Raw genomic sequence first — 12,531 nt, forward strand, 5'->3', positions numbered from 1 at the left:
TAACTAAAAAACCCTAATTACCAGACAAAATTTGCGCTGCACAAAGGGAGCACCTCTTTCTCAGTGACACGGAAGCCGGAACGCTAAATACTGGAACGGGCGCGATAACTCGTATTAACTTGTTTCTCTACAAGATGTATTCAGAATTGGAAAAGTTTATATAGAGCCAAGGCTCTAAACAATCATTTGAGCCCACCTCAAAACTCTGCTAGAAGAGGTTGTTTTTTATGCCGAGCCATTTTTAAATTGATCGTCTCAACATCAACATGCATGAAAATAAGAAAAAAATAAATTTCAACTTTTGAAAATAGTATATTTTGTAGTGTATTTTTAGGCAGCTAATTTTTATGATTTTCAAATGTTCATAAATATGTGGATCGGTATTATTTTTTAAACTTTAAATTTTATAATAAATATAAAAATATGTTTTAAGGCTATCACAAAGATTTACCGTATTGAAACCATATTTCTTGATACTATTTGAAGGTAGGCTCTAATTTGATTGTTTAGAGTCTATGCTTTATACAAACCGCACCACATTTAGAGTTCATGTTAATATTTTTTTTTTTTTTTAAAAGGTTTATATAGAGTCGAAGCTCTAAACAATCAAATTTGAGCCTACTTCGAAAATTTCACTAGAAGAGGTTGTTTTGATGCTTAAATATCTTCAAATTGATCATCATCTTGACATCAAGATGTATGGATATGAGAAAAAATGGACTTCAACTTTTGAAAATAGTGTATTTTGTAACGCATTTTTAAATCGTCAATTTTCAATATTTTCAAGTTTTCATAGATAAATCAATGTACACTACTTTTCAAGCTTTAAACTATATAAATAAATATAAAAATATATTTTAAATCTATCACAAAGATTTTCAATATTAAAACCACATTTCACGACACTATTTGAGTTTAGATCCTATACACTATACAAACCCACACCATTTTTTTTCTATTTTTTTTAAGGCATTAATGATAGGAAATGGTTTGAGAAGGCTGCAGCCCCATTAAAATAATATAAAAAATAAATAAAGCCTCACTTTATAACTCATGGAAATTTTTAATTCCCAACATATTCCACTTGACAATGTTTAAGGTGATGGTGGACGATGAACTGGTGGAAGTTTTTCTTTTTGAATGATGATGAATTGATGAAATGTAATATGGGGTAGGACCCACTAAAAAACTCAATGGATAAGAACAATGTCAACTACTTAATTAAAAAGTAATAAGAAGAAGAAAAATACTAAATATTTCTATTCATATTGTGATGCTTGAGATGGACTAATCTCATCTATGCTTTGCCTTTTTGATATTTTAATATGTCAATTTATCAAAATGCATATGAGAGACAAACTATTTAATTTTTTTTTAAAAAAATTTAATTTCAAAAAGCTCATTAACTTATACATGAGTCTGAGTTGGAATAATTGAAAATGAATAAAATATTAGCAATGTGGTTTTTTTTATAAGATTGAGACCCTAAACAAAGTAAAGTACACCTCCAAATAGTATGAAAAGGTATCATTTCAGTACCAAAAATATCTATGATGACTTAAAAATTAATTTTCATCTATAATTATAAAATTTAGACCTTCAAAAAATAGTGTAGATCAAGTAGTTTTATAAACACTTGAAAATTGACAGTCCAGATAATACATTACAAGATACACTATTTCTAAAATTCAAAATCCATTTCTTTTTTACATCTATGTATCTCAAAGTCGAGATGATCATATTTGAGGGTTTTTCAACATCGAAACTGCTACTTCTCGTGAATTTTTGAAGTACACGTAAGTTTGATTGTTTAGGCCACAATATTATATAAATTTTTTCCAAATATTAAATAGGTGGTAATTGGAAGTACAACCATTTTTTTAGCATTTTAGTCATCTCAATCATACTAAACTATAAATTATTTACTTCGAACTAAGCTAAATTATACTAAACTGAAAATAAAATAAAATAAATAAAGTGTAATACAAACCTTCGGCCAAACACTTTACTAAAAAAAGAGCCCAAAATTTAGGTGACATTGGCTCTTTCTAGCCGAAATTTCGTTCTTTCCGGAAGGGAATAAAGATTCCATTGGAGAAAGGGCGTATAGTCCTAGGCGGCAACATCCGCCGTCCATTTAAACTGATGGACCCGTGGGATGAATTTTACGAGACTTGTTTCATTGCGGGCCGCCTCCCACCAATATTCACCATCCATCAAGGAAACTGACGGTGTACGATTTGGAACAACATACTCCACAATGGGACTACGATATATTAAACTTTAAGCTTTGAAAAATACGCCAAAAATGCCGGTTACGAAAACCGCTAAAATATCGGTTCGTTTCCATCCTAAGCCCGATAAAAATCGGCACCCGAGATTTATTTTTCACTTCCTCGTCGCTTCGATATCTCACGGTTCTCCGGTTGCCGGAAATGTAAATCCGGTCACTGGTCCATTTTCCGGCGATCTCAAATATTTTTTCCGGCAAATCCAGGTATTTACTTTTATCTTCCTTATTTTCTCTTTTATCATTTTTTATTGCGGTGATATAGAGGTAAACCAGAAAAGAGACTGTATTAGATTTATTTTATTTTTATGGAGTTGGTCCAATCTATATATAATAACTCTTTGGCAATTTCTTGGTAATTAAAACATCTTTTTTTTTTTTTTTTTCTTCTTTTATTTTTAATTTGGGCTTTGGAACTCTGAGAAATTCGGCAAAAAATGGGTATCGTAATTTATAGGACTTGGGAGAAGTAAAAGGAAAGAACTGTGGAACAAGAGGTAAGAAATGACGTCTCTGTGTATCCACAAACACGTTTTTTCAATTTCTCGGTAGAACCTGTGAAAAACTCGCGGTAAATTTGTTCTCCCTAGAAAACCCTAATTTTTATTTATTTATCTGGTTAGATTTTTGTGTAAAATTTTATGTTTGGTTTTTATCTAATTATCATTAAAATGGGATAGGAACCAGATTGGATAAGGCTATTCATGATTTTAACTGGACACAAGTAAAATTATTTATTGTATCATGTTATTTAAAATTTTACAGCTTGTTTGGAATTAAGTATAATCATTAAGTTGTTTTATTTTCGTTCAATTAAAAAATATTGATGATAATTTTAGTTTATCTTTCTTTTTTTTCTTATGTAAAACCTTGAATATCAGACAATTCTCTTCTCAATAACTTATATTTAAGAAAAGTTCTTACGAACTAGTTATCATCATCAGTATCACTAATATCATTACCATAGTCACTGCTTTTAGGATTATGAAAGTTATTACTATTACAAATATTAAACTTACAATAGTACCAGCAGTATCAGTCGTGTAGCTGTAGCAGTAATAGTAGTCCAATTATGTTACTAAATATCACCAATATTTTTTATGTTAAACTGGCTTTGTTTTTTTTGTGGGTTGGTTTAGTAGTAATAGTACTAGTACTCTAAAATTATGTTGACATTATGCTCAAATAATTATAAATAGGCCATGGAAATCTTTAAAATATTCCAATCTCTGATCTTGATACTAGGGAAGCAGTTACTTTTGTTCTGTCAAAATGATAGTCTCAATTTCAACTGTCAATGAAAGAGCCAAATATATAGGTAAAGTCTCACATGCATGCATGCACAAGCACATGCATGGTAGTCTCTCATAGTTTATAGAAATGATTAAAGTGCTCTGTTTTGATAAATACGTTTTTCGGCTCAAGAAGTCAATTTTACATTGTTATACACAAGTGATGAGACTGCTCTTGTTCTCTCCATTTTTTATACATGGCTATTTTTGTAGTACCCTTAAATGGCAATAGCCATATTATGTGATGCCTTTATATCTTTATCGTTATGCTTGCATGTTTCCAAGCATCAAATCCATTGTGGTTTATTCTTCATTTCAGAGATGAGGGGAAAAGATCCATATTGGGAGTATGCCACACCTTTGGAGAAACATTTGAAATGTAATTTTTGTGGGAAAGAGTTATATGGAGGTATCTCCAGATTCAAGAATCACTTGGCTCGACTGAAAAACAAAGACGTGGCACCATGTCCAAATGTTCCATTGTCCTTGAGCACCCAAGTTCGTGAGAGTGTACAATCTGTTGAAAGAAACAAAGTCTCCAAGAAAAAGCGGTCCTCTGAAGTACCTATCTCCCCTTCTCAAAATTCAATCAATCCAATCACTCTAGATTTAGCTTCTCCAACACCAACTATGCCTTCTCCATCACTATTCAGTCCACAAATTACAACTCCAACTTCAGTTGATGGTTCTTGGAAAAAACAAGTAAGAGAGGAGGCTGATAGATTAATATCTCTATTTTTCTATGACAATGGCTTAGCGTTTAATGCTGCAAAGTCAAGGTATTACCAACCCATGATTGATGCTATAGCAAGTTGTGGTGTGGGATATAAGGGTCCTAGTTCTGAGGCAGTGAGAACGGCATTACTGGAGAGGGCCAAGGTAGAAGCCGATGAATTTGTTAATGATTTAAGGAAAGAATGGAAAGATAGTGGGTGCACAATCATGTGTGATGCATGGAATGATAATAGGTCAAGAACATTATTGAACTTTTTTGTCGCTTGTCCTAAAGGAACTGTATTCCTAAAATCATTTGATGCATCTGGGCACCTCAAAGATTCTCATTATCTCTTGGGGTTTTTTGAGTCGGTGTTGAAAGATGTGGGTGTTGAAAATGTTGTGCAGGTTGTGACTGATAACACAGATGAATTTTTAGCTGTTGGTGAACTACTAAAGAAAAACTACAAATCCATATTTTGTTCTCCTTGTTCTGCACATTGTATAGACTCAATGTTAAAGGATTTGGGCAGTTTGACATTGGTCTCATCTGTTTTAAATAAAGCTAGATTGATTACAAAGTTCATTTATGGTCATAGTTGGGTTCTAGAGATGACGAGAAGATTTACGAATGGGAAAGAGCTACTACATCCAGGCATCATTTGGTTTGCTTCTAATTTCATTTCATTGCAATGCATTCTTTGTTTGAAAGATAACTTGAGGCACATGTTTTCGCATCCGGAGTGGAAAGAGTCAAAGTTTAGCAAGAGAGCTGATGCCCAACCTGTTGCTGTTATTATACAGACTGATGAATTTTGGTCAGCAGCTCAAGAAGTAATTGGAATTTCTGAACCTTTAGTTAAAGTTCTAAAAATTGTTGATGGGTCCAAACCTGCTATGGGTTATGTTTTAGAAGCCATGAATCGGGCAAAAGAGTCCATAGAAAAACACTTCAATGGTGTTTCTCAAAATTACAAGACTATACTTGATTTGATTGATAAGTGGGAAAAACAACTCCATACCCCACTACATGCAGCTGGTGCATATCTTAACCCGCATATATTTTACAACAAATTGCTTCCATTTGGTGAGCCCTTAAAGAATGGGTTATTTGATGGGCCCTTAAAGAATGGGTTATTTGAGGTGCTCCATAGGATGGTTCCAGACCAGGAAGATCAACAGAAGATGACTGTTGAGTTGCCTAAATATGCATTTCCAACTGGAATCATGGGCAATAACTTTGCAATCATGGGCAGATCTACAACCCTTCCAAGTATGTGTCTTTGAAGATCTTTCTTTCTTTCAATATTTTTCTTCGGCTTTTTGAGTACTAATTGCCAGTACTTTGGTCATTTTTGTTTTCAGGTTTGTGGTGGCTGGAATATGGTGTGGAGGCGCCTAGACTACAAAAAGTCGCAATAAGAGTGTTGAGTCAAGTTTGTAGTGTTTCTAGATTTGAAAAGAATTGGAGGTTTTTTGAACAAGTCCATTCGAAGAGGAACAGATTAGACCAAGAAAAATTGGACGATTTGGTGTTTGTAAAATACAACATGTACTTGAAAGAGAAATGCAAGAGGGGTTTGGATTTTGCTCCTATTATTTTTGATGAGATAGACATCACATCAGAGTGGGTCACGAATAATGAAGCACCTCTTTTACCACTTAGTGATGAGTCGTGGCTGAATAATGATGATATGGAGGCACCTTCAGGTTGAGTAAAGGGAAAAAGTTTTTACTTTTTTGTTTTGACATCACCACAATCATCACTATTTGCTGAGTACACTTTGTTGGTGATAATCATTTGCGAGATGCTTTACTCAAGAAAAATATCTTTGTCGGTGATGATCATTTGTGAGATGCTTTACTCATTTACATTATTCTTGTAGCATATGGAATGATATTTAGTTTGCATGACATTATAAATCTCCCAGTCAAATGGTTTACATGTATCGTTTACTGTTAAAATGACTTGATATCAAATTAATTTGTTGTTTCCTATAAATCAGTTTATGCAGTAAATACTATTTGCTAGATGTTTTGGATGTCCTCATTGCAATTATGTCTTTTAGAATGTGGATGTTCCATTTACAGTCCTACCCAGTTGCATTCAGACCAGTGAAATTACATTGCTGCAAACATCTTGTAGAATCCATAAACCTACATATCCTAGTCTTTTAAAGCATGGAATTAATTGACTGCACTCTTCTGATTATAGCATATATTGCATTTCTTTGAAAGTTTATGTATGCATTTTCTTTTGGCAATATTCGAAATATCCCATTAATATAGAAATAAGAAAATGCTGTTGCATTGGGAGTACTAAGGCATCTTTGTGGCATCAAGATTGACATGGCATCCATCAAGATCCCAACCTATGTGACTTCAATAGGCCTATATTCATTTAATATATTATATTTGTAAATATTTTGACACACCTTTGTGCAAAGCAGTGCACCCGAAGCAGTCAAATGCTGTGTTGAACCAAATAAAAGCATATTAATTGTCTTCTGATGTTTCCTTTAATGTTATGTAATGAAGGATGAGCCAATCCTGTGTTGGAGCCATGTTTTATTAAGAAACAATATAGTGTCTTCAATGAATTTGAGGAGATTATGTTCGTAGGTACGAGATCAGTGAAGCTCGGGAGGCTTGAATATGAGGTAGTCCATGTTGAGCCAATAGATCTATTAAAGTGAAGGATTTCAGCAGGTTCTGAAGATGATGGAGACTATTAAACTGGGAGGAGAGGAATATTGTTGAGAATTTGGGATCTGAAGATGGATGAGTTGAAGTTAATAATAGGTGGAAAGAAGGGAATTTTGGATATGCACAAGGCATTGAGATGCAGTAGCCAACAGTATAATATGGGGAAAGGATACGTTTAACCTGATAGTTTGACAGTGGAAAGTTGTTAGCAAAGCATTGATATGAATCGACGGCTGGGTTTATCTCAATCTGGAATGGAGTTATTCGAGCCAATAGGCAGTATGAAATTATTGAGTTGTGAGGGGAAACTCCAGATAGACACCCCACTATGAGCTAACCGAGAGTAAGGTGGGATTCATGCATGAGGGCATAACCCAAGAACCTTGAGAAAGTTTCAACGTGAATGAGGGCAGAGTGAAAGAATGAGGATGGATGAGAAAGTTTTAAGTTTGGTTTACTGCAAGAGTAGAATGAGAAGAGTCAGTGAATAAAGAAAAGGCATGAATAATGTGTGTGCAAATAGTTTTTAGTAGGCCTCGTTGATCCCTTGTGGACTATTATTGAAGTTAATTATGGAGCCACTTATAGCAATGCTAGCCTGTTGGGCAGATGCTGGAGGAATGGATATGGTTTTGGTGTTCTATAATTATTTTGCCTTACCGATCCTTTTAACATTATTAGTATTGATATATGTGTGCTGTAGAGCTCGCTCAGGGTTAGTGTTATGAATGCTCTTGGAAAGTATGCAACAGTTGATAGTTTTAGCCCTCCCATCCTGACCATGTACATATACAACTATCATCAAACAACCATGTACATTGAACTAAGTGAGTTTTTTATCTACATTACTTTTTTCTCTGCTTTAATCATGTTGTAATAGACTGCAAAATTACTTCTATTTACATGTTTAAGATAAGTGTCTTCAAGCACCCTTGTTACCTTGAACTACCTTAGTGAAGAGGCTGGTATATCCATACTAGTTTGTTTTTCTCTGATCATGGTTTATCCTTAAAATTATTAGGTCAGCGTTTTTAAGAGGGTTACTACCCATACTGATTTGGGTTTTCTTTTTGCTTTCATTCTTCATTTTTCATACCCAAATTGCATTGAATCATGGATGATAAATGATATGAGCTCTTTCTTTAATCAGGATTTTGATGTAGAAAGCATGGCAATCATCAGTTCAAGCCAGCATTGCCCATTCTAAAAGCCAAAACTCTCTCTCTCTCTCTGTGCATGATGTAGAAACAGAGCGTGATTAGCATACTGGAATAAAACTGGGAGAGGCATGTTGGTTTATTGCCGAAGTTCATAGAGTTGCAATCCCATTGAGGTAATGTAATGATTGGTGTATGTCCTTGATGAATATCTCTGGAAAAGCAGGGCAAGAATCCCTTGTGAGATCTATTGGTGCTTTACCAAATGGTTTAATTTGACTTTGTTAAAAGAAGTTTTTGGGCACCCCAATTAAGCTCCAATTTTTGGGATTTTCCTTATTGATTTTGTTCTGATAATCTTGTTGTTTAATGTGTATGATTTTTTATTGATTTTTTCTTTGCTACAGTTCTAATGTCTTGTGGGATTTTGCATTTTCTTTCAAGCAGTGTTAGGGACTCAGCCGAGTTACGTAGACTTAGGAAAGGTGCCGAGTCCCTAAGGAACTCGCTAAACTTGAGCAGCTCCTGTATTTTGATTATTATTTTCTGCACAGACTCGACTGGGTCTTTATGGACAACTTGGACTTGGGACCCTGCAGGAGCTCGAGTCAGAATTGTCTTCTAGAACATCACTTTTAAGAGATGATGGAGATACTATGAAGATGGGAATGGTTATAAGTATTTTGGGTAGGGAAATGCAGGGGACTTAATATACTTCAAAATCATTATTGGATGACAACATACTTTGAAATCACTTTTTGAAAGGAAAAAGTTTATATAGAGCCGAGGCTCTAAACATTCAAATTAGAGTCTAACTCAAGAAATTTACTAGAAGAGGTTGTTTTGATGCTCAAATATCCTAAATAAACTCATTGGAAGAGGCTGTCAAAAAATGCGCTAGTTGATCATCTTGACTTCGAGATGCATGGATGTGAAAAAAGAAAAAAGATTTTAAGTATTAAAAATTGTACATCTTGTAATGTATCATCTGGACTCTCCATACCAAGATTTTTAAGTGCTCGTAGATTTACTTGATCTACATCATTTTTGAAGATTTAAATTTCATAATTAGATATATAAATAGGTTTGCAAACCATCACAAGGATTTCCGGCACTCGAACTGCATCTTTTGACATCATTTTTAGGTGGTGGTTTTACTTTAATTGTTGAAGGCGTCGACCTTATACAAACCTCACCCTTTTTAAAAACTAGGTCATATTCAGATCCATATCATAAGTAGAGAAAAAAATTAGCATTCCCCTCTTGCCATTTAGCCTTTAAGTTAGTGAAGTTAGATCAGTACTAATGATTTTTGATGGAGTGAGAGTGAGAATTTCACCCCTTTACTGACCTAACTTTTACCTTCTAATGGGAAATTTATTAAACCATAGTAAGGTTAACTGTTTAACCTTAGGAAAAGTTCATATAACGCAGCAACCTAATTGTAGATGTAAGGTTGCAGCAATCTACACAATATGTTTAGTTGGATGGTATAAGATTTACATTATTATTCTTATTATTATTTTCTTTTTTAGTGTAATACGATTGAACACTATTCTAATAGACATGCAAGTATTTTAAAAGATGTATCAAATATACACCGTTCAACTAAAATATACAATGTGGAACATCAAAACTTTATTTCTACAAATAAAGCATATATAAAAAAAAATGTTGCCAACTGAGGACTAGCCATATAGGCATCAAATTGTATTAAAAAAAGATTCTTCATCATAAACCATTCATTGGAGCCCACATCAAAAATTTCACTAGATGAGGTTGTTTTGATGTCCAAATATCCTCAAATTGATCATCTTGACATCAAGATGCATGGACATGAGAAAAAAATGGATTTTGAGCTTTGGAAATAGTTCATCTTATAACGTATTTTTGGATAATCAATTTTCAATATTTTTTCAAGTTTTCATAGATCTGTTTGATCTACACTATTTTTTAAGCTTTTAAATTTTATAATTAAAAATAAAAATATATTTTAAGACTATCACAAAGATTTTCAGTATTAAAACCACATTTTGCGATACTATTTGGTTTACTTTGATTGTTTAGAGCCTCGGCTCTAAACGGATCGCACCCTTTTTAGAATGATCTACGGTTCCTATGCTTCTTTTAAATATTTTTTAACTTCATATATTTTATTTATATTCATTTGCTTTTTTTCTTTCTCTTGTTTTTTATTTTAAGTTTGACGAAGTAACTGAGCCGAGTCACCGACTCGACCAATTCTACCTAGAACCTAATAATGGCCTCCTTGTATACAACTCCTGTACTGTGATCATGTGTGTTTTCTAAAATTTGCTTTATTATTGTTTAGAATATTTTGTTGAATTTCCTTGGAAGCATCTTATAGATCTTTAGAGAGAGGAGAGATTTTCATCCAATCCCTTTAAAGAGCTAGAGCCCCTGCTCAGCGCACACAACCAGCAATGCATATCTCCGATCTGATCAAGAAAACCCCAACTCCCCACCTAATCAAAACCCTAAAAAACCAGAAATCCTCCCCAAATTGGACACCCCAACTCATAACCCAAACCCTAAAATCTCTCTGGAACGATGGCCCCAAAGCATTCCTCCTCTTCACCCATCTCTCCAAAACCCATCAATCCCTAACCCTGGAATCCTTCGACCTCATCATCGACATTCTCGAACGAATGCGCGATTTCAAGAAACTATGGAGCCTGGTCTCTGAAATGCCGAGACATGGCCTCCATCCCTCTCATAAAACCTTTGCCATAATCATGGAGCGATATGTATCAGCTGGAAAAGCAGATAGAGCCATCAGGGCCTTCTCTTTGATGCAAATCCATGGTTGCCCACCAAATTTGCAGGCATTCAACACCTTACTAGACATTCTGTGCAAGTCCAAGAGAGTAGAGAGAGCCCAGGAATTGTTCAGAGCTCTTAGACACAGGTTCAAGCCTGACACCATAACATATAACATCCTCGCAGATGGTTGGTGCATTGTGAGGAAAACCCAAATGGCAGTTAGGGTTTTTAGAGAGATGGTGGAGTTGGATCTCTCTCCTTCTCTCTCTACCTACAACATTTTGCTCAAGGGCTTCTTTAGAACAGGTGAGTTGACCTCAGCATGGTCTTTCTTTGTAGAGATGAAAAAGAGAGGATGTGTACCTGATGCAATAACATACACCACTCTGGTTCATGGCTTTGGCATGGCTGGGGACTTAGACAAGGCCTGCAAAATATTTGAAGGGGTGAAAGAGAAAGGGTGCTTGCCCAATGTGGCAACATACAATGCCATGATCATGGTGTTGTGCAAGAAAGGGCCCCTAGAAAGGGCAAAATTGATATTTTCAGAAATGGAAAACAAGGGCTATGAACCCAATTTGACAACCTACAATTTGCTTATAAGGGCATTTAGCCATGATGGGAGGGACATGGAGGGGGCTCTAGGGCTTTTAGAGAGGATGAGAGAGAAAGGGTGCACCCCAAGTGTCCAAACCCACAATATTTTGATGAGGAGTTTTTGTGAGATAGGTGAGGTGGAGAGGGCTTTTGAGGTATGGGAGAGAATGGAAGGGGAGGGGTGTTTTGGTAATTTGGACTCTTACAATGTCATGTTGAGTGCATTGTGTGTGAATGAGAGGAGAGAGGAGTTTTTGAGGGCTGGAAAAATGGTGGTGGAGATGGTAGAGAGAGGTCATGTTCCTCAACGGCTAGTTTTCACACGTGTGGTGAATGGGCTTCTTCTCACTGGTAATCAAGGTTTTGCCAAGGAGCTTTTAAGGGTTCAAAGCCAATGCAAAAGACTTTGTAGAGAGATTAGGCTTTGATAACAGATTCTGGGCTTCTTCTCTCTTTCCTTTCCTTTTGGTTGTTTCCTCATTGAACTACCCAACTCAAAAAATAAAATAAAAAACACCTTCCAAATTCATATTAAGTGAGAAAAATTTTGACCAAGGAAAAATGCTCTCATGTTTTGAGGCTGAGAAGATGTCTCATGTGACCAGACATGTGTCTGGATATGTGTCTATAGTTGTTAGCATGTGTTGATGCACTCAAGATATGATATGACACTTCAAGAACTTCCCATTGTTTATTTTCCTCTCGCACTCCTTTTTAACCTTTCCTCTTGAAATTTCCTTGTAAAATGTTGAGATTTTATTATAAATACACCTAATGTCAACTGAAAGCCTATATTTTTTTTATTTTTTTTCAAATGATGTAAAAACATGTCATATAGTTTCTTTTTTGTTTTTTGAATGATGTACGAACATGCCATTCTGAAAGGACAATTTATGGTTGATATGCCTAACAATTGTATCTGTGTCAAAACACTGACACGCATAACATCTCTTCATTACATGTCTCTCATACATATCTTTCGGAATGACTC

General features: G+C 34.9%; 2 protein-coding genes across 3 annotated transcripts; both read left to right on the forward strand.

The window, feature by feature from the left end:
* The first annotated feature begins 2,301 nt into the window (after positions 1–2,301).
* Positions 2,302–8,516, forward strand: LOC105420356 (uncharacterized). 2 transcript variants are annotated; one of them, XR_016055054.1, is made up of 4 exons: positions 2,302–2,497; positions 3,902–5,569; positions 5,662–6,147; positions 8,153–8,516. XR_016055054.1 is itself a non-coding variant. In XM_011623743.3 (4 exons), exons 2-4 carry the CDS (start codon positions 3,904–3,906, stop codon positions 8,158–8,160), a joined length of 2,019 nt encoding a protein of 672 aa, XP_011622045.2. In that variant the 5' UTR covers positions 2,302–2,497; positions 3,902–3,903; the 3' UTR covers positions 8,161–8,516. The 2 variants fall into 2 exon arrangements, 1 of the variants encoding a protein (XP_011622045.2); XM_011623743.3 differs by having other exon boundaries at positions 5,662–6,006.
* A 1,144-nt stretch (positions 8,517–9,660) lies between these two features.
* Positions 9,661–12,234, forward strand: LOC18422099 (uncharacterized). Its single transcript, XM_020664301.2, has one exon. The coding sequence runs from the start codon at positions 10,604–10,606 to the stop codon at positions 11,966–11,968; it is 1,365 nt and encodes a 454-aa protein (XP_020519960.2). The 5' UTR covers positions 9,661–10,603; the 3' UTR covers positions 11,969–12,234.
* The last annotated feature ends 297 nt before the right edge of the window (positions 12,235–12,531 follow it).

Source organism: Amborella trichopoda, chromosome 4 (assembly GCF_054954075.1).
Source record: "Amborella trichopoda isolate Santa Cruz 75 chromosome 4, AtrichopodaSantaCruz75HAP2 v2.0, whole genome shotgun sequence".
In the NCBI taxonomy this organism is placed as follows: Eukaryota; Viridiplantae; Streptophyta; class Magnoliopsida; order Amborellales; family Amborellaceae; genus Amborella; species Amborella trichopoda.